This window comes from Ceratotherium simum, chromosome 17 (genome assembly GCF_057802395.1).
Source record: "Ceratotherium simum simum isolate JZ-2026a chromosome 17, ASM5780239v1, whole genome shotgun sequence".
Lineage (NCBI taxonomy): Eukaryota > Metazoa > Chordata > Mammalia > Perissodactyla > Rhinocerotidae > Ceratotherium > Ceratotherium simum.
Genome location: NC_141916.1, coordinates 35,705,833 through 35,733,315, shown reverse-complemented (window position 1 = coordinate 35,733,315; position 27,483 = coordinate 35,705,833). Strand labels below are relative to the sequence as shown.

At 36.3% G+C, this 27,483-nt stretch overlaps 1 protein-coding gene across 1 annotated transcript in view; it reads right to left on the bottom strand.

The window, feature by feature from the left end:
• ITPR2 (inositol 1,4,5-trisphosphate receptor type 2) overlaps window positions 1-27,483 on the bottom strand; it is a 463,296-nt gene that overhangs the window by 119,710 nt on the left and 316,103 nt on the right. Inside the window, exons 44-45 of the mRNA XM_004435465.3 lie at window positions 24,986-25,081; window positions 23,380-23,502 (exon numbers count right to left, since the gene is read on the bottom strand). Coding sequence (XP_004435522.1) covers window positions 23,380-23,502; window positions 24,986-25,081 — 219 coding nt within the window. The remainder of the gene's footprint in view (window positions 1-23,379; window positions 23,503-24,985; window positions 25,082-27,483) is intronic.

Sequence of the window (27,483 nt, the reverse complement as noted above, 5' to 3'; positions counted from 1 at the left end):
ATTAAAGGCTCGGAATTATAATGATGAGTTCCACAACAGTTCTCACACTGCCAGGATGCTCAGGAATCCAATCTGAAGCGCACAAATTAGCCAGATGTAAAATCGGGGGTGGAATACGAGGAATTGAGAAGAAGCACTACGAGATAATTTTCAGGAACTTTAAGCTTCAATTGCTTGAAAGCATTTCAACCTCAGGTTTCTGCAGCTTTCTATTCTGAGTTACATCAGACTGAGAAATATCATGCTAGTGCTGGCTCTATGTTTAACTGTCTCATCAACAGCTGCTTAAAAAAAGGTCAGCTCTTGTTAGACAGAGTAGTTCTCAAAAGTGAGAGAATTATTGCTCAAGTGAACTTCTGCATTTCAAAGGCAAACCTAATAAAGGAGGAAATGAGGTGAGAAGGTGAATTTCAACTCTAAGGAAGGATTCAGATCAGCTGAATCAAACTGAAAAGAGACAAAGAATTTCAAATAGAAGTATTTTGTTACTTGTTCATTCTGTGACATCCAACACCCTTTTAAATGTTATCTAGTCATTCATAAGTTAAATTACCCAGGTTGCAAATGAAAAGACGAAGGGAGGCCATGCAAAGAAGAGAGAGGAAGGGAGGAAAGAAAATTTAGAGACCAACTCATCTAGAAAAACTTGTTCTCCTTTCTTAAAAAATATATAGCTCACTGGTAGAGAAGACAAAGGATCAGGTATTGAACACAAACATATAGATACTATAGGCAAAGTTATTTCCTGCATTATAAGCTTCTTTGGTATTATATGACGAGGTCATGAATTATCCATAAATGAATACTGATAGATCCACAAAGCATGTTATATGCAATTTTAACATAACATCAAGATCCTATTATCCCAATCCAAAACAAAAAAATTCTCCTTATAACTTAAGCAATCATGAGCTAAATACAATGATTAATGTATGCCTTGTATGTTCATTCTAAAATACTAAATGACCCTCTGGTGTGTGCCCAGTAATTTTCTAGGCATTGGGGTGATATAAGTGAACAAAACAAATGAACCTCCTGTCTCTACAGAGTTGACTTTCTGGTGGTTGGGGGAGACACATCATCTACCAAAATGGGAAGGTGCAAAGAAGAAAATGAAGCAGAGGATGGGAGTATTGAGCACCAGGGGGATGGAGGCTGCCATTTTAAATCAAATAGACCATTTTAAGAGAAACTTAAAAAGCAGAAGAAACAGTAAGTTCAAAGACACAAAGCAGGATGATGTTTCTTGGCTTGAAAGCACGGCCATGAGACGAGTGTGGCTTGAGCAGGTAAGGAGGAAGGAGGCCAGAGAACTGGGTGGAGGGGCCAGGCCATATTGGGACACTTTTTTTTTTTTTTTTTTTAATTTTTTGTTTATTGCAGTAACATTGGTTTATAACATTGTATAAGTTTCAGGTGTACATCATTATACTTCTATTTCTGCATAGATTACATCATGTTCACCACCCAAATACTAACTACAACCCATCACCACACACATGCGCCGAATTATCCCTTTCGCCCTCCTCCCTCCCCCCTTCCCCTCTGGTGACCACCAATCCAATCTCTGTCTCTATGTGTTTGTTTATTGTTGTTATTATCTACTACTTAATGAAGGAAATCATACGGTATTTGACCTTATCCCTCCGACTTATTTCACTTTGCATAATACCCTCAATGTCCATCCATGTTGTCACAAATGGCTGGATTTCATCGTTTCTTATGGCTGAGTAGTATTCCATTGTGTATATATACCACATCTTCTTTATCCATTCGTCCCTTGATGGGGACTTAGGTTGCTTCCAAGTCTTGGCTATTGTGAATAATGCTGCAATGAACACAGGGGTGCATGTATCTTTATGCATTGGTGTTTTCAAGTTCTTTGGATAAATACCCAGCAGTGGGATGGCTGGATCATATGGTAGTTCTATCCTTGATTTTTTGAGGAATCTCCATACTGTTTTCCATAGTGGCTGCACTGGGACACTTTTGAAGCCAATGCCAAGATTTGACTTTTGCTCAGAAATTGGAAGTATTAGAGCAGAGAGGTTTTGAGCAGAGAGGTGACAATCTGCATTACATTTTTAAGGGTTCTGTGTGGCTACTGTGTTAGAGAAGACACTAAGGAATGCACACGTAAATGGAAGTAGGGAGAATAATTATGACAACCATCCACGTGAGAGATGGTGGTGCTTTTGGACCAAGTGGTACTGAAGGATGTAGGTAGATTCTGGAACATATAGTGCAAGAAGAGGGATGGTGACAGAGATGGCTAGAAAGTAGGATTGCATAGTGGTTTGTATCACAGGCTATGGACAGACCTGAGTTCAAATCCCTTCTATCCTACTTGGGCAAGTTACTTAGCCTCGCTAAAGTTCACTTTCTTCTTCTGCAAAATGAGGTTAGTAACAGTACTTTTTAAAGATTTACCCCAGAGAGTTATTGCGATGACTAGATGAAACACAACACCTGATACAAAGTAAGCACTTGATAAATAAGAACCAAAATAATAGGAAAAAAGAAGAGTAATCAGGAGCACAATCATCAAAGTTCTCCTAAGCCACGATAATGAGGGCATACTCTGTTCTATGGGAAGCTATTGAAAACTTAGTGAGGAGACAGACATGATCAGTTGGCATTTTAGAATAATCCCTTTGACTTCCCTGTGGAGAGTGGATTGAAAAGAGACTTGACTGGAGGCAGAGACAGGAGACAGGCAGAGACAACAGGAGGCTGCTCCAGTTGTCCAGGTAAGAAGTGATAATGGCAGTGGGAGGAAACTGGCAAGCAGAGTGAGAAGACTGGGCAGATCTGAGAGATTTGAAGAGGGGAGAATGGATGGGACATGCTGTCTGGGTGGGGAGGTGGAAAGGTCAAGATGAATGCCAGCTCTCTAGGTTGAAAACTGGTTAGAGAATCGCACCACTCACTGAGAAACAGAACCCAGAGTAATTCTAGGGAGAGGTGGTTGATGATCTCAAGACTGAGTTTCCCTGGGCCACAGTAAACTCAGATTGCAACATATAAGAAAGGAGAATGTCAGGGCCCTCAGGAGACGCTAGGAAGGGCCCGGCTCCCTGTAACTACGTGCATCCAAAACAGTGATCTTTTCTTGATATGTGTGTTTAATTTATTGCTTGGAAAACTTCTCCCTTAGTTCGTGTCAATGTAGAACATGTGGGAGTGATCAACTTTAAAAACAAGTTAAATATGAGGCACTTCTAGAATCAGTGCTACAGTCAATAAAATAGAGGGTGATGGAGGGGAACAATTTCAAGGGAAACTTGCCCAAAGAAATTGTTTTCTGTTAAAACTATATAGACATCTGTTTGTTTATTCCTTTTGGAGCTCATTTGTGGGCCCTCTTGCAGCATCCATTTAGGATCTGAACACCGGAGCTGTCTGAATTTGAGCCCTACCCTACTCTAATGAGCTTCAGGAAGGTTGACGAGCCTCTCCTTCCTGCTTCTGTCTCAGCAAACCGAGCGTGAAGCTCCCAAACCCACTGACATTTAATTAGCACCATCGCTGTGATCCCATAGCATGCCTTACAAGACAAGAACCATAAAGCACCACGCAGAGTGGGTACAAGCTAAAACAAATCCCTTGTCTGGCAGATAAAGATCTGCTTTACAAACTGGAACCTGTGAGTATTTTCTATTAGCCCTTACTGGTACTGCTTTTAGGTAATGCCACTGAGCTAAGAGCATAGCAAATATAAATATGAGGAGCCTTAGAAAATCTTGGAGGATGCTCATTTTAAATAAAATGCATACACATGCACACAACACTTGTTCTCAAGAGCAACTGCAGTGTATTGAGGGTGTAAAGTTACTCAGAGTGACAGCGAGACAATTTGAGTTGTAATGCCACCAGTGTTTATCTCATTCTCCCTCCCCTCTAAGTTTTAGAACTGATATTTCTCTTTCATTTTGCTTAAGATGGGGATCAGTATAGGATACTTAGGCTGAGCTTCTCTGAATCATTGCTTGACTCTAATGTGCTTTTTAGAGCGTACCTACTTTTCACGTAGTAATCCCACCGCCTTCTCTGTCCGCTGCCGTCCGTTTTAGGTCCCTGCCACACAATACGGATTGCTCTTGGTAAGACTGTTGGTGATCTGCTGAGTGCCAAATCCTGGCATCGGGTTCATGGCCGCACCTTGTATATTGAATTCTTTAGGGCCACTGGTCCTGCTCTTCTCTGCGAGTCTCTCTCCTACCTCGCTTTCATGACCCATTCCCTCAGACCTCTCCTTCTCAACCCATTTCTATAGGTTTCTCCTCTTCTTTTCCTTTAAAGCGTGATATTGCTTATTGATCTTTTATTCCTCTCATTCCAATTGCTTTTTCTGGCAAACCTCATCTACATCCACCATTTTGAATAGCATCTATATACTAATGTCTCCGTACATCAATGTTTCAAGCCTGGCTCTCTTTTGTGAGAATCAAGTACATATAATCCACTGCATGTTAGATACCTCCAATCCAATGTCTTATAAGTTCCTCAAATACCAGAGGTCTAGAACCAAGCTTCTTTTCTCCCCATTCCACCCCCAAGCCTTCTCTAGCTCCAATCTTGTGAAATGCACCATCACCTACCCACCACCAACTCTATACCTGGGAGTTATTCAAGACCCTCACATCATTCCTACTCTCCTCATGCCATTCCCAATCACGAAATCAGCTAGAGATGAAGTGGTACTCGGACTTAGGTGGTGGTGATGGCTTCTCATTGCTCCTGGGATAAAGGCCAAAGCCCTTAGTAAGATCTACATGCCCTTCTGATCTGACTCTGCCTACCTCCTCAGCCTCATCTCTGGCCCTCTCCTGCTTTGTGCCCAAGCCATTCTGGTCTTCTCTACCTGTTTGGTCATTAGGGACTTTACATATAAGGAATGAGAGGCTCAGGATTCTCACACTGCCATATGGGGCCAAGGAATACATGCCCAGGGAGGAGAGTTATGGTTTTTATTCGTTTGTTTTGGTGTGAGCTATTTTTTTAGAAGATTTTTTCCTGTTGATAAATAGCAGATATTAATTCCTTTAATTTCTGAAAAGAGGAGGTTAACACAAATGAAAATTAGGTGATAATCAGATTGGCTTGATGGCAGGAAGGCAGAAAGCACAAAAGGAGAAGGAAGGGAAGCAAATGTGAAGAGGCACAGGGTCAGGCGATCAGGCTCTCAGACAATTAGGGAAGGAAGTTGAGGAGGGCAAAAGTCTGGAGTAGCTTTTTTGAAACTGTGGCCTGTGGACAACTTGAATAAAAATATCCAGGATGTACGGCAAAAAGCAGTTTGGGGTTCTACTCCAGACCTATTCAATCAAAGTCTCCAGGAATGGGGTCCAGTGATACACACTACAATTTGAGAACCACTTCTTTGACCTCAACTTTAATACATAGTGTTTCCCAAGTTGTGTATCAGATGTAAGCAGCAAACTACCCTTCCCCTCGCTAAGTTTCTTTAGTTTGCCCTCTGACCTTGACCTCCAAATTTGTCTGATTCCAATTACTTATGCCTTCATGTTCCCCCTTCTGCTTTTATTCTACTTGATTCATTCACACACCCATTTTACTTGATTCATTCATACTCTCAACCTAATGAATGAATATACACCTGCCCTGTCAATCAGTTGGTCAATTCTCATTTATGAGCAGGCTTCTACTGTTCACAGAATACTGAAATCATAGAAGCACAGCAATGGAAAGAAAGAACCTCCAGTGTGTTCTCTTTTATCCAGTCAGAAAGTCTAAGTGTATGTCTCTCTGTCTGTGTGTTTGTGTGTGTATGTTACACCCATATACAAAGTGAATTAAACATTGTAAATATAAACATAAAAAATACTTAAAAATAAATGACCTATCAATTCTTACTCATAGGGATATTTCAAAGGTGGGACACAGGAAACTTTCTGACTGTGAAGATTATAAAAATCATCTAAAGCAGGGTTTGGCAAACTATGGCATGTGGGTCAAATCAGACCCGCCACCTGTTTTTTAAAATAAAGTTTCATTTTAACACAGCCATGCTCATTTGTTTACATATTGTCTGTGGCTGTTTTTACACTAGAATGGCAGAGTTGAGTATTTGCAACAGAGACAGTATAAACTGAAAAGCCTAAAATATTTACTATGTGGCCCTTTGCAAGAAGTTTGCAAATCTCTTATAAAAGTAACATAAACTTACAAATAATTTGCAGGTCTCACACAGCTGACAAAATGTTTAGATAGATAGATAGACAGACAGACAGATAGATACGTTTCCAGAAGATATCTTTTGAACTAACCAATTTTGTATCCCTAAAATTGATCTTATTTCACTGATAACGTAAATTCCAACAAGGGACTTTCCAGAACTTTCCCCTACTGTATAATTTCACATAACTACTTGGTTGTGACGTAGAAGGGGAACTTTTTTAGTCAGGCCGAGGATAACTATTTCCATTTCTGAAACTTGACATTTTAATTCATGAGTTTATCTTCCAGCATTATTTTGTCACAATGGTCTGTCACTTTTCCATGCCTCTGTAAATAATTCTGAAACTCAAAATGCACCAACAGCCAAAAAACACAAAGGCTGAACTAGCTCATCATGTTACTAGTAAGACATACCTACACGAGTCTCTCGGCTCTTAAATCAGAAAAAACTATTTTCTTACACCACCTTAATATTCTACCATTGGATCTACTGACTAAAAGAGTATTAGTCTGATCCTTCTGTCTTGCCATCCCATCCCATCTTGTACTTCTACAATGTGTCTTCAGGATAGTGTCATCTATTTAGTTAACCTTTCTTCATTTATGTTTGAGCTGGAAAAACAAGTTAATCAATAAACATAGGAGATACAAACAAGCACACACACACACATATATATCCAGAATATTACTTACTGATTTAATATAAGTGTTTTTATACTGGCTTACGTGTTTACTAATTATTTTTCTCATGGGTTCATTTTTAATTGATTTACCTTTAAATACTTACTTAATAACATCAGGGTATAAATTAGTGCATGAATAAAAGTACAATCATTAAAAGATATTTTTAAGACTTATAATAGTGCTTTTGAGTTGGTGGATATCTCTAAAGCAGACTTCTGTGCCATTTTTTTTTGAGTTGTTGTGTTTAGCATTCTACAAAATCGTTAATGTCTCATTAATTTTATGGCAACATAAATAAGAACTAAGTACCCTAAGGAATAGTTTAGCAGAAATTTATGCTATGTCATATTTCAATAAATATTTCTACTGAATTACTTTGTGGTACTTAAAGCACTCTAGAATTGGGTAAGATGCGCCCCTCCATTGCTACCTCCCATATTTGCACAACACTGCTTTCTCCATCCCTTGATGTAACGTCCCAGAGCACCTAACCTCCACACACATATCATGGTGAATAGTACCTGTACCCCTGCTCATTCCTTCCCTAGGATGGAGATGCCTTCCTCTCTTTCTCTGCTTATCTAAATCTTATCAACATATAAGGTTTGTCTAAAATGTTAGCCTCTCCACAAAGCCCTCTACTGTAACTCCAACCAATATTAACCTATTTCCTCTCCAGTCATCTATAGTGCTTGTTGACTGTAATAGTCACTCATTTACTCACTCGCTCACTCAATCAAAGGTATTTATTCTATCAAATACAGTACTATGCACTGGGCAACATATTCCTGAATAAAACATAACTCTTGCCTTTACTGAATTTGGAGTCTAGTGAAGGAGACAAACAACTAAAGAGACCACAATAATGCAGTGATATATGTTCCGTGAACAGAGTAAGCATAGTGTGCGATGAGAACACACGGGAGAGGCTTAACTCAGCCTTGGGTTAGAGTAATGAGACGAAACTCAGGTTCTGGGGTCAGAGTGTCTGGGTTTGTATCAAAGCTGGAAAGACTGTGGGAGAATCAAGAGTTCCATTATGAGTATGTAAAGTGTGAGATGCCTAAAAAGACATTCAACTGCAGCTCTCAAACAAGCAGTTGGATGTACCAGTCTGGTGTTCAGAAGAGAGGCCCATGCTTAAGATGTAAATTTGGGATTTATCATGGTACAGCTGGTGTTTAAAGTCATGTAACTGAATGAGATCATCTGGGGAGCGAGTGTCAATTGAGAAGACAAGAGATTTATGGGATGAGTCCTAGAACACTCTGACTGGAACACTTCTCATAGAAGCAAGAGAGAGGAACAGGAGCCAGTGAAGGAAAATGAGAAGGAGCCAATAAGGAAGGTGGAAGACCAGGAAACTACTGTGTGAAAGCTAAGTCAAGAAAGTATTTCAAGAACAGAGTGACCAACTGTGTGAAATGTTAGTGACAGGTCAAATAAGATAAGAAATAGGACAAACCATTAGATTCACCAAGGTGGTGGCCACTGGTGATCTCACCATGAGCTGTTTTGGTGGCATGGTGAGGATGAAGGCCTGGCAGGGATGGATTTAATAAGAGAGAATAGAAAGAGAAAAATTGGAGATAGCAATTGTATACAGTCTTTTGAATCGTTTTGCTATAAAAGGGAGCAAAGTTATGAGCCAGTGGGCTTGGGGGTTTTTAGAGAGGCAGATTTGCATGCTTGAATACCGAGTGAATGATTGAATGACGAAGCATAGAGGAAAATTGATGTCTCTCTGTTCCTCTGACTCTCTCTGGCTCTCTTGCTCTCTCTCTGTCTCTGCCACATGCTCACTCTCCCATGCACACTCCTAAGCTGAGATCCCAGAGCACTCCAGGTACCTGTCTTCCAGAGGACTTACCATGCTGTGATAGCTTTTACGTCTCCCTGTAATAAATGGTGAGTTCCATGAGGGTAGAGACTATACCTCATTTTCACACCCATGCATTCCCTGTCCAGGGCACAACTGACGCCTATAGAATACCTGCCCCAGGAGGAACAGACAATGTGATCTCAAAGAGGGAGACATCCCCAAGAGAATGTAAGCTCACTGAGGGGAGGGATTTTGGTCTGTCTCCTCACTATTTTATCCCCGGTACTGAGAACAGAGCCTGGTTATAGTAGGTGATCAGTAAATATGCACTGAATTAAGAATGAATTTAGCTAGGGAAAGTCATGAAAGTAATTCTGATGAGCCTTAATATTTATGGAGCACTTCCTATGCACCAGGCTCTCTGCAGATGCCAGACACACACGCAGAAATATTTGTGTAGAAAATTGTCACCTTTTATGTCATGTTAAGATTTTTGTTGAAAATTTGTTTACCTTTTCTTACTACAGAGAATGCACGGCAACAGGATACAACTAAGTTTTTTTAATCTGGTGTCTGACAGGCATTTTTTATTACTAAAGTATATTAGTGAGGAAGGCCTATTAATCTAACCCTCTGTCACCCACCAATAATTAATACTACTACATAAGGGTTCCCTCAATAAATTTCCCTTAGAATTACGTACTAAGAAATTTGTACTTCACTTAATCAATATGAGATTTTTTTTGCATTATATATGAATCATGTAACTTAAGTATTTCTTTTTTTGCCTTAGTTGCCAAGAAACACAGAATAATTAATGTTCAAGGTAATATTAGTCAATAATCACGTATTTTATTACCTCAAACTGCTTTGTAATAGCAACATAGACAAATATCTTTTTGGTGAGGGGAAAAACAGCTGATCCTGGTTTTCTTATTTCTTTTAAAAACTTGCAATTATGTAAAGTTTTCAGGCCAAGTTCCTTTAGTTGCTTATATTTCTACATATCTATTGCCAAGACCAACAGCAAGTTTTTCATGTAGCTGGGCAATTAGGATAAGTCCATTTTCTGCAATTTAATTAGATAATCTCTTGCTATTGAAAAAAGGTTTTTTTCAACTAAAGTTCACATATTGGAAAGTTTCTACATTATCAAAGTCTCTATGAAGTGACCTTACATATCTATTTTCAAAATGACTATTTTCACACACACTTCAAGGTTATTTGTATTCACACTTGATTATATCTCAGAAGTGCTGAATTTAACATTATCTATCCCCAAGGACTGAAAAACAGCTATGTGCGGTTTTTGTTAATCTAGTGTGTTCTGTTTAGAACTGTTTAGAAAACATTGTCCACCGTGCTGTCCTATGCCTTTGCATAAATTCCTTTTAGAATTAAATACGAGCAAATTTGGTCATTAATGAATACTTTAGGTATTAGTTGTTTTGCGCATTATTTTTCACTCTTGGTTACCAAGAAGCTCAGAGCTACCACTGAGAAATAGTAAGAATATTAGCTGAGACCCTCAGCATACTCAGATTCCTTTTCCTTCTCAAGGCTTTCGATCTTGAATTCTAACAGTCTAATTATACAAGTGCATTTCTTATTCAACATCAAATTCTTTTTATAAGTAAGGTATAAATAAATAATAAATATTCAACAGCTGGTTAGTTACTCCGTTACATTATTTAAAACATAATCTAATCCAGTAAAAGAGCCATGATGGCCCAACTACTCTCTAGTGTCCATATAAGTCTCTGAACGTTTGCTCTGCCAACACAGCTCATGGATCCCCATCATATTTTTATAGGTGAGAAAGCTGAAGTCAAAGATGAGTGACATGATCAGCTAATGGAGATAATACAGGGTGCAAGGGTGAATAATAAATAGTAAGCTATTTGTACAGTATTCTAGCCAACATATTACTGAGCTACAAGGGCCTCTGTAAGATGAAACACGCAGCTGTGTTTTCTACTTTCTGCATCACAAGCAATAATAAAGATGAAGTAATTGTAAGTTAGTTAAAACCCTTCAAAGATATTAAAGATGGAAGTTATGAATCCAACTGCAAACCCATCCTTCTGTTTCTACAAATAAAGTAAATGAAGCAATCCTGATTACTACATATTAGCATAAGAAAATAGAAGCTGCAAAGAGGTGAAGAAGGGTAAGTCTCTAAGGAAAACATTTTAAGTAGTCTGAGTAATATATACATCTCATACGACTTCAGTATAAATTAAAATTTAGCTATTTAGAGTAATGTATATGCATATCCCTTAAACTTAATATAGCTCAAGCAACTGCAGCCGAGATTGAATTTTTAGGGAAAAAAAAAGATTAATGAGGACTTATCGGGACATCAAGCAAGATCATCAGCATTACATAAAGAATTCCAGTCCCTGAAACACCATGGCCATTCCTATCATTCTCTTTCTCTCTCCTGAAAGGAAAGAAAGAGATATTGGCTTTGGCTGGAGACAGGGTAACAACCCAAATGTCTAAAATATGCTAGAAAATGCTATGTATTTTCCTGCATGCAAAAAAAAATATATGGAAGCAGCCCTGCCTGATATCTCTAGCCCTCCTAATAGATTTTGAATTCCATGGACATAGTTGCAGTCAGAGCATACATAAGGAGGAGCTGAAGACACGGCAAAGGCCTTCTACGTCGCTAGAATTCAGATTGATGCTCTAATAATTATGTCACTCAGAAACAAATATATATCTACCAAACATGAAATGTCAAGCAGAAAAATAATTGCTCCCACTGAACTTGGCTTCATGATCCTTACACCTAACTAACAATTAGAAATCCAATTTCAATCTATTTCCTGGATGGCATTTTTTATTGCTCCCATTAACCATGAATTTGAGAGGTCATATAAATGGCAGTAATCTAAAGATTCTTTGTTGCTTCATGAAAGATATGTAAGTTGCCTGTTAAAGGATTTAAATCTATTATACCTAAGCATTCTTTACCCAGGTTATTTTTCTTTGTGGAAAGATTCTTTTTTTTAAAATGAGGCCTCATAGGTGCCCAGATTTAGTGAATCTAATACTAATTAAGTAGCCAAGACCTACATACATGAAACAAAGAACAATTCTAGAATGATATACAGCATAAGCTCGTGTGAAAGTATGTATGCAGCTTTGGGTGAACATAACAGATATAAGAATTCAAAACAAAGAAAAGATCATTGTTGGTTGGAACTTATCTAGGAAATGGGGTAAGAAGGTCTAAATTTGGATCTTAAAGGAACTAAGATATTAAATACTAAAATGAATTTTAAGAACAAGAAGAGAGATTTTATTAGTTCAGAGGAGAGGTGGCATCATGAACAAAAGTAAGAAAAGTATCTGGCACGAGGGAAGATATTATAGGGCCCTACCTATGTAGAGTTTGCTGACATGATTCGCAAAGAGTGATCTACAAAATTAAAAAGAAAGTCCATAGCAGTTGAATAAGATCCTTGACTGCCAGAATGCTAATATCAGTTTTGTAGGATTCTATTAATCTCACATAGTACCAGTATTACATAAAAATATTATCAGCACGCATGCATTTTTGCAAGAAATTATTCCCCCAAACTCTTCTTGATTATCTACTATATGCTAGGTATGTACTTGGCATAGAAACAGAAAAAAAAAAATTGTGTCTGTGCACAAGGAATTTATACTCCAGTGGGAAAAACTATCACTAACTTTGATCATGACATTGATGATGATAACAGAAAAATATTTTTATTCAGTTTTTTATTATAATACTTAAATTATAAAATACTAAAGTTTTAGAGTATATCATGTCCTAGTCATTCATTCATTCATTTTTCATTCATTCACTCATTCATGCAACATTTGTTAAATGCCTACAATCAGGATCACTACGGTTATCAAAGACGTTGACTTAATTCAAATTATTATAATTCATTTCATATAAAGACATAAGTAGACACCACACAAGATCCCTACCAATATTCCCAAAGGAAGTTCCCTTCTCTAAAATACCTATGGTGTATTTTTGCAGAAATTGTTGCCTCTACTTGGAATGTTCTCCCCCATCCCTCCATCCTTCAAGATTCAGTTCGTGTCATCTCTTCCATGAATCCTCTGCTGACTCCTAAGGGAAGTGTATCTTGTGCATACCTCCACTTTAACAAAAGCACACTAAATTATATGATTTATCTGTCTCCCTCTCCCCCTACACACACTTAATTGTGAGCTTCTTGATGGTATCTTTATTCATCTTTCCATCTTAGCAACTGAAACAATGCCTGACATAAGAGGTTATCAATAAATGTTCTTGAATGACTGTCTTATAATAAATGATCCTCAGGTGAATTTGCATGTGATTATTATAATATTCAAATGCTAATAGCTGGTTAAGGGTCCAGCTACACAGGTCTTTTATTCCTCTAAACATGCCAAGCTCATTGCTACTTTCAAGCCACTCTCTGGGATGCTCCCCCACACCTCCCCACTTCATACTGCTGGCTTTTGCTTTTTCAATTAGATCTAGCTTCAATTCCATCTTCTCAGAGAAAACCCTCTTGATCGCCCAATCTACAATAGCACCTCATGACTGTCTTTCATCACATCCAGTTCTCACTCACTGCATAGCTTGGATCATCATCCTCTATCTCTGGTTTGTCTGCTCTTCATTGCTCCGAGTCAGAATGGAAATTCTCTGAGCGTAGACTCTTGTTGGTCTCTCCACTGCTGTATTCCTAGTATCTAGCACAGTGCCTGACATCTAGTAAGCACTCAAAAAATCCATGCAAATGAATGAGAAATTTGTATCCTTTACTCCACATGTGGAAAACTATGGCTCATGGGCTGCATTCTGCTTGCTGGTGAGTTTTGTTTGACTATTCAGTGTTTTCAAAATTTTGAATGAGTTGTCAACTTTTAAAAATTAGGAGATTTCACATTTTCAAGAAATTTCAAAACTCAGCCTTCTTTGAATACTGGAAGAAGTGGATTTCCAGGGCCTGCAATCCCAACTGGAAAGTCAGCAGAGGTAAGTAATGGCTGCCTGCTTTGGAAGAGGATCACCAGATTGTCCCAGCCTCACCTGTCCCCACATCACTCATTCACATGCCGTCTCTGGCCCTGGAGGTGGTTTCGATTTTGGCCCTGATCTCTTCTATTAAAGGTTTCTCTGTAATCCATGCTCTACATCACACTCCTATAACTCCTACAAATGCTACCCTCATGGACTGCCCTTACTACTAAATCTTGGAATAAGTCTTTAGGGACAAATTAGCACAAGAACTTACGTTTTTGTTATTCCTGCATTATCACATGGAAACATTATATAATTCAATACAAAAACTGAATTCATTATACACTAGAAGAAAATTTAGGTGAGTGTTTAACAGATCTCAAGATGATGGAAGAAACTATCATTAAAACATTAAAAAAACAAATGAATCAGGAAGAAGTAGATATAACTACCATGACTAAGTTTTATTAACCTTAATTAAAATTCACTAAGAAAAAGTAAACCCAAATAAGAATGGACAAATACATTTTTAAGTAATTCACAGAAGAAACAGAAAGGACCAAATAACATATTCAAAGATAGTCCATTTTATTAGTAATCCAAAAGATGTGAGAAGCATTTGATTCACTGATCAATTTTTTTTCTTTCTTTCTTTTTTTTTTTTGGCTAGTCTGAGCTTCAATCATTAAGCTTCCTTTCCAGGACTTATTTTTTCAAGTCCATCTGCCTTACCAAATTTTGCAGATTTGCTGAGATTTAAATCTATCATTTTTTAGTCAGCAACAAATGTTACCATGTTTAGTTTTAGCCATTGTCAGTTTTATTTTTACTGTGATATTCATTATAAATTTTATTTTTAAAATGTGAATTAAAATGAGATCCCCTTTCATCTATAATCCATTAATTCACTCAACAAACACGTGTTGAGTGGTTCCAAACACTATCAGTTTTGGCAAAGACTTTTTTAAGATGGTCATAATTTTAGGATTCAGTAAGATGAGTACCATCACACACCGTGAAAAACAATTTTATAATATGCATCAAAAATCATAACATAGATACTACCCTGCGACCTTATAATTAAACTTCTTGGAATTTATCCTAGGGAAATAATCAGTCTAGCAGACAAAGATTAATGTACGAAGATGTTAATCATAGCATGATTTATAATATCAAAAACATTAGAAACACAAATGTCTAACAATAAGGAGTAATTAAATAAATCATGGTACATGCAAATGATGAACAATTATGCAGACATTAAAATTACGTTTTCAAAGACTATTTAGTGACATGGGGAAATGCTCATGAAAATTTTTAAAGCCTATATTTGAAAAATAATTTCATATATCCAATTAAAGTGATCCATTCTTTCTTGCCTTATGAGCCAGGAGTTATTTTTGCTTTCCACAGGCTTGCTATCTAATATTTCTCCCCATCCTGCAAAGCATATAACATTTCTCTATCTACTTCTTAATTCTAGTAGGCATTAAATCAAAGGGTCTCACATGTTCATTGCAGTATTTTCACAAAAGCCAAGATACAGAAACAACTTAACTGCCCATCAAAGGATGAATGGATGAATGGATATATAAAGATATATATATATATATATATATACACACACACACATATATATACACACACATATACATATACAATGCAATCTTATTCAACCATGAGAAAGAAGGACATCTTGCTGTTTGTGACAACTTAGATGAACCTTGAAGGCATTATGCTAAGTGAAATAAGTCAGACAGAGAAAGAAAAATACTGTGTGATATCACTTATATGTGTAATCTAAACATGTCAAACTCAGAGAAATAGAGTAGAGTGGTGGTTACCAGGGGTTGGGAAGTGGGGGAAACGGGGAGATATTGGTCAAAGTGTACAAACTTTCAGTTATAAGATTAACAATTTCTGGCAATCTAAGGTTCAACCTGGTGATTATAGCTAATAATACTGTATCATATACTTCAATGTTGCCAAGAGAGTAGATCTTAAATGTTCTCACCACAAAAGAGAAATGATGATTATGTAGCTGCAGGGAGGTGCTGGCTGGTGCTATGGTGGCAATCATCTTGTAATATATAAATGTACCAAATCAACACATTGTACCCCTTAAACTTATGCAATGTTATGTGTCAATCATATCTCAATACAGCTGGGGGAGAAAATAAAATAAATAAAATAAAATAAAATAAAAAAGGTTTTAGACAGAAAAATAGAATTCGCTACAGGGGACCAGAGAACAATATGGCTTAATAAATGTTAAACATACTCAAAGTACCAAACAATGTTCTAGATTGCGGACAGTGACTGTTCTATAGAAAGACAAGAATAAAGAGAAGGAACAGGAAGAAAGCAGAATATAAAAGATCAAGACTAGAGCGGAGAGAGGAGGTAGAGGGGTGTGAGGAGAGCATGAGGAGAACAGAAAGTCAAAAAGGACACATAGCTGAACTTTAAGGAAATTCTCTGCGTGACACTGTAGTATTAGAACTTAAGAAATTCCCTTTTTGATGTATTTATAGTTTTATGTAGATCAGACAAGACACTTACAAGAAGCATTATTTGTTTCTTGTAACACCAACCACAGGAAGGGCCAAAAAGGATGTCTTAACATTAAAAGCAGAACTACCTCCCTGCCATGAAAAGAGTAACAACAAAAATTGAAAGTCTGAGGGCACCAAAATAAACTGTCTGTATAAAAGATGATTATAGTAAAACAAGGAGGAAGTTGAACCTCAGTTTTGGAATTACTGAACTGTGCAAAGGCAGAAACCAATTTGCACGGTCATCAGCATGCAGGAGCCAAATGATTCCATATTCACAATGAAAACAGCAAACCCTTGAAGCAAAGCTACACGGCTACTTCTGAAGCACAGCTTATAATCACCACTCTTTTGCATTTGTGCCTTGACGTGGGACCTGTCTGGACAACAGCTTCATGAGGAACTCAGCAACCATGTTTGGCCTCCTAAGAAACCAAATATAATATCCTGGCCTAGAGAAAGCATAGAAGTCACTTGTGGAAAGATCAAAAGAGCACAGTGGGTTCTCTTCTGTGAGTAAAAACTAAATTTTTCATGAAACATTGGTGGGAGGAGTCACCCAATAGAGAACACATTTATAAAGTGGCAAGGTAACAACTCCCTGTGCCACTACAAGAAAATAAGCAGATAGTTGCTTAACTCTACACTGCCAGTTACATACACTGTTCCATATATTTTGTCAGCTCTATCTCCTCAGTGTTCCTAGAAGACACCCATGCGAACTCTCATTTCATATTTACACTCTTACAATTCAATCACAAGGCTTAAAGTATTCAGCAATTCAGAATCTCCTTCCCCTTACTCAGTCTGATGCTCTCTCTCTTCCTGAAGTCTGGCTTTATTTATGTACCTCTATATTGCACCATGCCGGTGCACCATCTGCAAACTACTGCTTTTCCGTCATTTTGGTTTTGGGAAATTAAGAAACCTCTATTAATCCAGTCAAGCCATTTTCACATTCATTGTTTTATCTCCTCATTTCAGTAAGTTGTTTTTAACCCCTTGTTACTTTTTTATTACTTCTGAATTCCCACTCCTTGAACAATTCCACCATCATCTTTGAATCTAATCTGTTCTCTCAAAGTACTTTCATAAACTCAATCCCATCAAAATCATTGACCTTTATCCTGTCTTCCATTTTAACTTCTTTCATATGTTATATATCACTATCTTTTGATCTATGATTAGCTCTTGTATTCTTTATCCTCATTCTCCATTCTTCTCAACATCCACCTCAGTCTGTTTTTAAAATTTATATTCTCTACTCTTATATTTAATCTGCTTAGAATTAAACTGACCTAACAGTAAGTCTTTTCTTGACTTTGACATTTTTATTGTCACTCATATTACACTGGTAATATGAGATGGCATTTTTAAATATCTTCTTCATGGATATAGGGTGATCTGGTTCAAATATCTACCACTATACTGGTTCCAGGGCTGACTTAGCTGGTCTTGCTCACATAGCTGCTCACTCACGCTATTTTCCTTCCACAATGCTACAGCTTCTGAAGTAACTCCTTGACCATGTACACATCTTGTGTCACTACATTTCTGTATTCTAGTTCTAGTAGTCAGTATGATTTTAGTTCTCATCTTGTGATTTTTTTTCTTTCCATTCTCATTCAATCTCTAGTCATTCCTTTTCTAGTTTGACTTAATTCCTGTCACCTGATTTCTCTTCTCTTCTCTTCTCACTCTAAGATTATGTCTTTTCCACATCCTAAATCTCTGTGTTCTACTTCCTTCAACTTATCCTTCATCTTAGCTTTCAGTTCCTCTATACCTAAAATTCTCTTTTGTGTTTCTAACTATAACTCATCTGCTCTTATCTTTTTAAGTTCTGTGTATGCATTTTGCTATACTATGAGAGACCTAAAAATCTTCTCCATGACCCAACTATATTACAAAACAATAGCAGCTTCTTTTGTTAATATCATTTAGAATTTTACTGAAAAGTAAATATATACTAAAGGTAGTAGATTAATCACTTAAAACTAGTATGAAGGTTAAAAGAAAAAAGCAGTAAAAACAACTATGATTACAATAATTAGATAAGGGATACACAAGATAAAAAGATGTAAAATGTGACATCAAAAACATAAAATGTGGGAGAGGGAAGAGTAATAATGTTGAGCTTTACAATGGGATCAAACTTAAGTTGTTAACAACTTAAAATAGATATAAGATGCTATAGATATAAGTTGATGTATATAAGCTTCATGATAACTACGAAGCAAAAACCTATAATAGTAAATAAACAAAAAAATAAAGAGAAAGGAATATAAGCATACCACTAAAGAAAGTTATCAAATCGCAAAGGAATACAGCAAGTGATGAAGAGAGAAATGACAAAAAACTTCCAGAAAACAACTTTTAAAAAATGGCAATAAGCACATACCTATCAATAATTATTTTAAATGAAAATGGACTGAATTCTCTTATCAAAAGACATAGAGTAGCTGAATGGATAAAAAACAAGACCTATCTATACGCTACCTACAAGAGACTCACTTTAGATGTAAGGATACACACAGATTGAAAGTGAAGGGATGGAAAAAGATATTCCATGCAAACGGAAACTAAAAGAAAGCTATAGTAGCTATACTTATATCAGACAAAATAGACTTTAAAACAAAGACTGTAATAAGAGACAAAGAAGGATTTTACTTAATGACAAAGGGGTCAATCCAACAAGAAGATATAACATTTGTAAATATTTATGCACCCAACATAGGAGTACCTAAATATATAAAGCAAATATTAGTAGACCTAAAGGGAGAAAAAGATAGCAATACAATAATAGTGGGTGACTTTAATATCCCACTTACATCAATGGATAGATCATCCAGACAGAAAATCAATAAGGAAATACTGGACTTAAATGACACGCTAGACCAGAGGTACTTAACAGATATTTACAGAACATTCCATTCAAAAGCAACAGAATACACATTCTTCTCAAGTGCACATGGAACATTTTCCTACATAAATCATATGTTAGGCCACAAAACAAGTCTTAATAAACTTAAAAGGATTGACATCATATCAACCATCTTTTCTGACCACAATGATATGAAATCAGAAATTACAGAAAGAAAACTGGAAAATTCACAAATATCTGGAGATTAAGCTACATGTTACTGAACAACCAATGGGTCAAAGAATAAATCAAAAAAATACTTTGAAAAAAATGAAAATGGAAATGTAATATACCAAAACTTATGAGATGCAGCAAAAGCAGTTCTAAGAGAGAAGTTCATAGTGATAAGTGCCTACCTCAGGAAACAAGAAAAGTCTCAAATAAACAACCTAACTTTTCACCTCAAGGAACTAGAAAAAGAAGAATAAATGATGCCCAAAGTTAGTAGAAGGAAGTAAATAACAAAGATTAGAGCAAAAATAAATGAAATAGAGACTAAAAAGACAATAGAAAGATCAATGAAACTAAGTGGTGATTCCTTGAAAAGATAAACAAAATTGACAAACCTTTACCTAGACTCACCAAGAAAAAAGAGAAAGGATTCAAATAAATAAAATCAGAAATGATAAAGGAGATGTTACAACTGATACCACAGAAATACAAAGGATCACAAGATACTAATTTGAACAATTAGATGCTAATAAATTGGGCAACCTAGAAGAAATGGATAAATTCCTAGAAACATACAACCTACCAAGACTGAATCATGATAAAATAGAAAATCTGAACAGACTGATTACTAGTAAGGAGATTAAATCAATAGCCAAAAATTTCCCAACAAACAAAAGTCCAGGACCAGATGGCTTCACTGGTGAATTCTACCAAATATTCAAAGAAGAATTAATACCAATCCTTCTCAAACTCTTCAAAAAATAGAAGAGGAGGGAACTTTTCCAAAGTCATTTTATGAGGTCAGCATTACCCTGATACCAAAACCAGACAAAGATGCCACAAGAAGAAAATTATAGGCTAATATCCCTGATGAACATTGATGCAAAAATCCTCAACAAAATATTAGCAAACCAAATTTAACAACAGATTAAAAGGATCATACACCATGATCAAGTGGGATTTATTCCAGGGATGCAAGAACAAGAAACAGGAACGAAGAACAAGATCAGACACAAGACAAAGATGCCCACTCTCGCCACTTTTATTCAACATAATATTGGAAGTCCTGGCCAGAGGAATTAGGCAAGAAAAAGAAATAAAATGCATCTAAATTGGAAAGAATTAAAACTGTCACTATTTGTAGATGACATGATATTACATAGAGAAAACCCTAAAGACTCCATCAGAAAATTATTAGAACTAATAAACGAATTCAGATAAAGTTGCAGGACACAAAATTGATACACAAAAATCTTTTTTGTTTCTATACATTAATAATTAACTATCAGAAAGAGAAATTTAGAAAACAATCTCATTTACAATTGCATCAAAAAAAATACCTAGGAATAAATTTAACCCAGGAGGTGAAAGACATGTATATTGAAAACTACAAGACATTAATGACAGAAATTGAAGATGACATAAATAAATGGAAAGATATTCCATGCTCATAGACTGGAAGAATTAATAGTGTTAAAATGTCCATACTACCCAAAGCAATATACAGATTCAATGCAATCCTTACCAAAATTGCAATGGCATTTTTCACAGAAAAAGAACAAACAGTCCTAAAATTTGTAAGGAACCATAAAAGACCCCAAATAGCCAAAGCAAGGTTGAGAAAGAAGAAAAAAGCTGGAGGCATCACGCTCCCTGATTTCAAACTATATCACAAAGCTATAGCAATTAAAACAGTGTGATATTGGCATAAAAACAAGTACAGAGATCAATGGAACAGAAGAGGGAGCCCAGAAATAAACCCACACATAGACGGTCAATTAATTTACGACAAAGGAGCCAAGAATATACACAGGGGACTGAATAATCTCTTCAATAAATGGTGCTGGGAAAATTGGACAGCCACATGTAAAAGAATGAAACTGGACCACTACCTTACACTATGCACAAAAATTAACTCAAAATGGATTAAAGACTTGAACATAAGATCTGAAACCATAAAAATCCTAGAAGAAAATGTAGGCGATAATCTCCTTGATGTAGGTCTTGATGACGATTTTTTGAATCTGACACCAAAAGCAAAAGCAACAAAAGCCAAAATAAACAAGTGAGACTACTACATCAAACTAAAAAGTTTCTGCACGGCAAAGGGACCATGAACAGAATGAAAAGGCAAAATATTTGCAAATCATATAGCTGATGAGGGGCTAATATCCAAAATATGTAAAGAACTCATACAACTCAACACCAAAAAAAAACAAACAATTTGATTAAAATCTAGGCAGAAGATCTGAATCGACATTTTTCCAAATAAGACACACAGATGGCAAACAGGTACATGAAAAGATGCTCTACATCATTAATCATCAGGGAAATGCAAATCAAAACCACAATGAGATATCATCTCACACCTGCTGGAATGACTATTATCAAAAAGACTGGAAATAACAAGTGTTGGCAAGGGTGTGGAGAAAAGGAAACCTTTGTACACCGTTGGGGGGAATGTAAACTGATGCAGCCACTATGGAAAACAGTATAGAGGTTTCTTAAAAAATTAAAAATAGAACTACCACATGATCCAGCAATTCCACTTCTGAGTATTTATCCAAAGGAAACAAAAACACTAATTCAAAAAAGATAGGTGCACTCCCACGTTCATTGCAGCATTATTTACAATAGCCAAGATATGGAAATAAACTAAGTGTCCATCAATGGATGAATGGATAAAGAAATTGTTATACACACACACACACACACACACACACGCAGGAATATTATTCAGCCATAAGAAAAAGAAATCTTGCCATTTGCAACAATGTGGATGGGCCTCCAGGGCATTATGCTAAGCAAAATAAGTCAGATAAAGAAAGACAAATACATGATCTCTCATATGTGAAATCTAAATATATATATATAACCAAGCTCATACATACAGAGAACGGATTGGTGGTTGCCAGAGGCGGGGGATGGGGGATAAAAGAATGGGTGAATTGTTTTTTTTTTTTTTTTTGGTTAACTAAATTGAATTACAAAAATACCTTTTAGAATTTGGTTCTTTCACCGAATTTTTTGTAAAAATTATACTCAAGTTTACATAAATTAGGCAGTTACACAAAGGATAGAGAAGGGCAAGAAGTGTCAAAAGAGCAACATTTTAACACCTTAAACTCATACAGTGCTGTATGTCAATTATATGTCAATAAAACTGGAAAAATAAAAGTAAATATACTCAGAATCTTACCTTATATTTATTTATCAATATGTGTTCAATTAACTGATAAGATGTACAAGGAAGCAGGAAAAGGGAGAGATTGTCAATGGGAGAAACCAACTAGAAAGAAAGATTGGGAAAGTCTACAAAGTTTGGACTTGATTATGTAAAAAAGAGGGAGCTACTATAGATAAAATCAAATTGGCATATGTACATTTAAAATTTTTAACTTCTAAACAAATCTGCATTAGAAGATGCAAATTTAAAGTTGATCGTCATGTTAACCGAATTAAATTTATCAAATAACACTTATCAAGCATCTGTTTTCATAAATTACTCTAAAATGGAAAAGGTTCACCCAAAAGAATTTAAAATTTAGCCTCATATCTGTTAGAAGTCCAATGGAAACCAATTAGAGGCTGCCACTTGACTGCTTCTGCAGGAAGCATCCCAACCTACAATTCCAAGAGGCCAGAAGCCATCTGCAAGGTTTGTCCTGATTAGACCTTCACACTCTGTCTTCTCCGTAGCCTCTCCTCCTCTCTCCTTCAAGTCTTCCATTTGTTGCCATGGTTTACCTATTCCTCAAGCTCTGACATGGACTGTCTCCTCCCTTCTGGCCCAGAGGCTTTTGGTGCCAAACACTGTTTTCTTGTGGATCAGCCTCTAGCATAGCCCTGGGGGCAAAATCAGACATCCTGGGAACTTTTCCCTCTCCTTGGCCCAGAGCAAGATGGGCAAGTGCTGAATAAATAAAGGGACCAGAACTTGAAAATATGATACCAAACCACGACACAAAATATGATTGATAAGACTAGTGAAATAATGTAAAGATATAAAATATGATACCTGATGGGCCAGAATATAGATATTGTGTCCAACATCCTTTGGGGAAACACCATCATCTCCACCCTCATCATCCCCATGATCGCATTCCAGTCCTTGGTTATAGGCGTTCTTCATCACATCCACCTAGCAAAAAAACAAATAGAAATAACAAAGCTTGAAATGCCATAAACAACATGCATTTTACATTGTTTATGAGGTATAATTAAAAACTGGAACACCTCCTAAGACTTGAAAAGTATAAAAGAACTCTAAATGAAAATGGCCTTGGAAACCATCTCTATTTAAGTGAATGGAAGTTATTTTCCCATAAAAATATTCCCCGTTTTCCTTGGAAAATTTTGCTTTGATTTTTGAATGTTGACAGTGCCAAAGTTCGCATGAATTAGGATACTCTGGAACCTGGATAAACATTCATTATTTGTTAAGCATCCACTAGGTAACAGAGACATATGGTACTGGACACTATCCTCTGCACTGAGGACCCAACAGTGGATACAACACAATATCTGCCCTCAGCGAACTTACTGTCCAGTGGGAGAGTCAGCAAGTCAAGAGCTGAAACAACAGTCCTACAGCAGGACTAAGTGTGAGGCACTAACGCAAGCATGGGGCAGGGGCACTAACTCAGGCAGGATGTTGAAGGTGGGCCACAAGAGGAAGTGGATGATGGTGGGATGTGTTGTAGGCAGAGGAAATAGTATTTTCAAGGGGCTATTGTACAGTGCTATTATTGAATGAATATAAAACTCATTGCCCCATTTAACCATAAAGATAGGGAATGTCTTGCCCCTCTTAGCCCATTGCCTTGCAGATATCAGGCTCTCATTAAATACATGTTAAATCATACTGCATCTTACTTCTTTCTTTATCTACTCTCCTCGACTCCATTCCTTACTATTAAAGAGAGAACAAAAGAGTGCCTTCCACAGGATTTCCCCATAGCATCGACAACGGCACTCATAAGAGTAGGACTTAGTCCTTGGGGAAGTGAGTTATATGGTTTGAGTATGTTCTCAATGCTTTTGAAACTCAATGCTTTTAAAGCATGCCAACCTTACTTCATAATTTCCATGTCACAAGTGAGGAGGAAAATATAACTTCTACAATAGGAAGACACACTAATGATCTCTGTGGAATCCCCATCAAGTCTCTACACAATTTCCTCCAGGCCAAGCATTGTGCAACATTTCACTGATAAAAACAAGTACAAAAGATATTGATTTTATTTTTATTTTTCAGAAAGAGGTATAAACAGAATTTAAGAGGGATACAAACATTTTTTACACACCTTCCTCATATGTTCCAATACACAAACTAAACTAAACTTTTCTCTGGCAAAAAGAATTTGCAGACAGTTTAGTAGAGTGTGACAATCTAGTTAAGAAAAGTGCTTAGAGTAGCTAAAACGAGTGAAGTCATAAGGACCCAAATCACACAGGCCTTTGCCATCATGGGGCCTTCTGAGGTATTTGTAACAGTAGGTCATGATGTTGCATTATGGCTTGGCAGAGTAGTGAAAGTCATTAGACTTTTTCCTGACATGCATACTATAAACTTGTCCCTTTTAGGTTACACATTATTAAACAGCTTTTGAAGGTTTTCTTACCAGTTCCCTGGGTCTCATGTTGAAAAGAATTCTTTCTGCATTCTCGCTGTCATGTCTGCTTTCCATAATGGCCAGCAAAAGCTTGGAGGCGTTGTTCTAGAGACACAGATTGAGTGAATACACATGAAAAGTCTATTTCACAGATTAACGATCCCTGCATTTGTCTTAATTGAGATTACCAGGGACTTTTTTGTGTGTGTGTGTGAGGAAGATCAGCCCTGAGCTAACATCCGTGCTAATCCTCCTCTTTTTGCTGAGAAAGACCGGCTCTGAGCTAACATCCACTGCCAATCCTCCTTTTCTTTCCCCAAAGCCCCAGCAGGTAGTTGTATGTCATAGTTGCACATCCTTCTAGTTGCTGTATGTGGGATGCGGCCTCAGCATGGCCAGAGAAGCAGTGTGTCAGTGCGCGCCCGGCATCCGAACCCGGGCCACCAGTAGCGCAGTGCGCGCACTTAACCGTTAAGTCACGGGGCCGGCCCAGGAACATTTTTTTTTTAATCAAACAGAATTTTAAACTGCTGAATTTGTTTGGCTTATTAACATTTTAGAATAGAATGTTTTACTTTATTCTAATTGTTTTTAACAAGAAACATTAATGCATATTAACAAATCAAGATTTTAAGTAAATTTCAGCAAAAATTAGTGAAAATTAATCTTTAAAATTCTAAATTCATGAGTTAGAAATAAAATATAAGTTTACTGACAACAGTTTATTAGTCTCACTGTATGCAGTATACAAATGTAACACATTTACCATCTGGGTTGCATAAGAATAATATTTTCTATTTTTGTTTAAAAGAGAATGATAATAATGTTGTCTTTGATGCTTTTTAATTTGGTTTATAACTATATCGTCTCAAACATTTTTTCCTACAGATATAAAAACATTTCCAATACAGTCAATTTACAATCCAAAACGGGCACCACAGTGTTTCAGAAAGTCTTGCGACACAAAGCACAATATTCTCAACATTTGGAAAGATATTTCTTTACACTGTGTTTTCAATAGCACTGCCCCAGAATTGTGGCAAATTGCATGATGATAAAAACTACCTGGGAGATATTTCTATAGTGTTTTTGTAATATTCATTTAGATAAAAATCTCAACCTCTACACACCATCTTTGAGAGGAGCACAAAAGACATAGAGTCAAACAGCTTTAAGATGCTCCTTAATGACTCAAAATTAACACCTTATAGGATGAAAACTTAAATTGAATCAGTTTAGTGTGAGTAGATATTCACCACACAAATTTTGTTAGAGTTGTACAAATGAATTTTACTGTATAGTTTCAATATCAAATTCTATTCAGCTATTTTTTCTTTCAGAAGTACAGCCTAAAGACTATCCTTTAAATGACTAGTATTAGTAAAAATGATGATGATGATGATACCAATGTCACTGACCCATCCTGAAAAGATTTTAGTATTTTCAGGGGAAGTGGCATTATTTGTTTCTGTTCCATTTTTAATTTCTACAGATTTGTACAAATCCTAAAATCCATTTTTATAACTAGCATCCGTACAAACAACACACCTAAAAAAATAAGGTTCCAGGATTCGTGGAGAGCTTAAATACTAGAGCTATCTGAACTGATCCCATAGAATTCAAAGCTAAAACCTTGCCAACACTAACAGTATTCTCTAATGAACCTCACTCAGCAGGCCCAATACATAATAGCTTAAAAATACATTCAATTTCAGAATGCTATTGGCAATATGGTATTTTTTCTAACCAATCTTCTTTTCATGCTATTTTGAAGAATAGAAATCTTGTAAATGACCTACTGAAATCTGAATCAATTTGAAACTAAAAGAGCCTATATACTAAGAAATCAAATGTGTGTCAGTGTTAATAGAGGATTTTCTTCCAAAGGAAGCTAGAGTCCTTAGAAAAAAAAAAAAAAACCTACCCCTATTCACAAATTCAGCACTTCATAGTTAAAGATCAGTTATGAAATGTAAATTAAAAAGGACAAGACATACGTATGAAAAAATTCATAAAATTGTACAGTAAATGAGTATACAGAGTTAAGTGTATTTAAAATTACAAATGATTAAGCAATTAAATTTAGGGCTGAATGATATCAAATAAAACCTCAACATTGTTAATACGGCATCTCTATAATGTTACAGAGAGAATTTATAATTAAAAGCACCCTAGCTATGGAAGCCCCCTAAAATTTGCCAATATATATATCGTGTCTTACAAACGTTGCTTTCATATTGGCCATTACGTACAAAGCCTCATAGATTGTTTAGAAAGGTGCGTTCACCTCATTCTTTAAGTAAATATTTAAATATTTCACATCAAATCCATTCATTTGGTATTTTATACATACCTTGGTTTATACAACTGTCATATTTTGAAAAGATATACATAAATTATGCTTAGTAACATAAATGAAATTTTAAATGATCCTTTTTCAAAAGTGTTTTTAGGGCCAGCCCGGTGGCATAGTGGTTAGGTTCCCACACTCCACTTTGGTGGCCCAG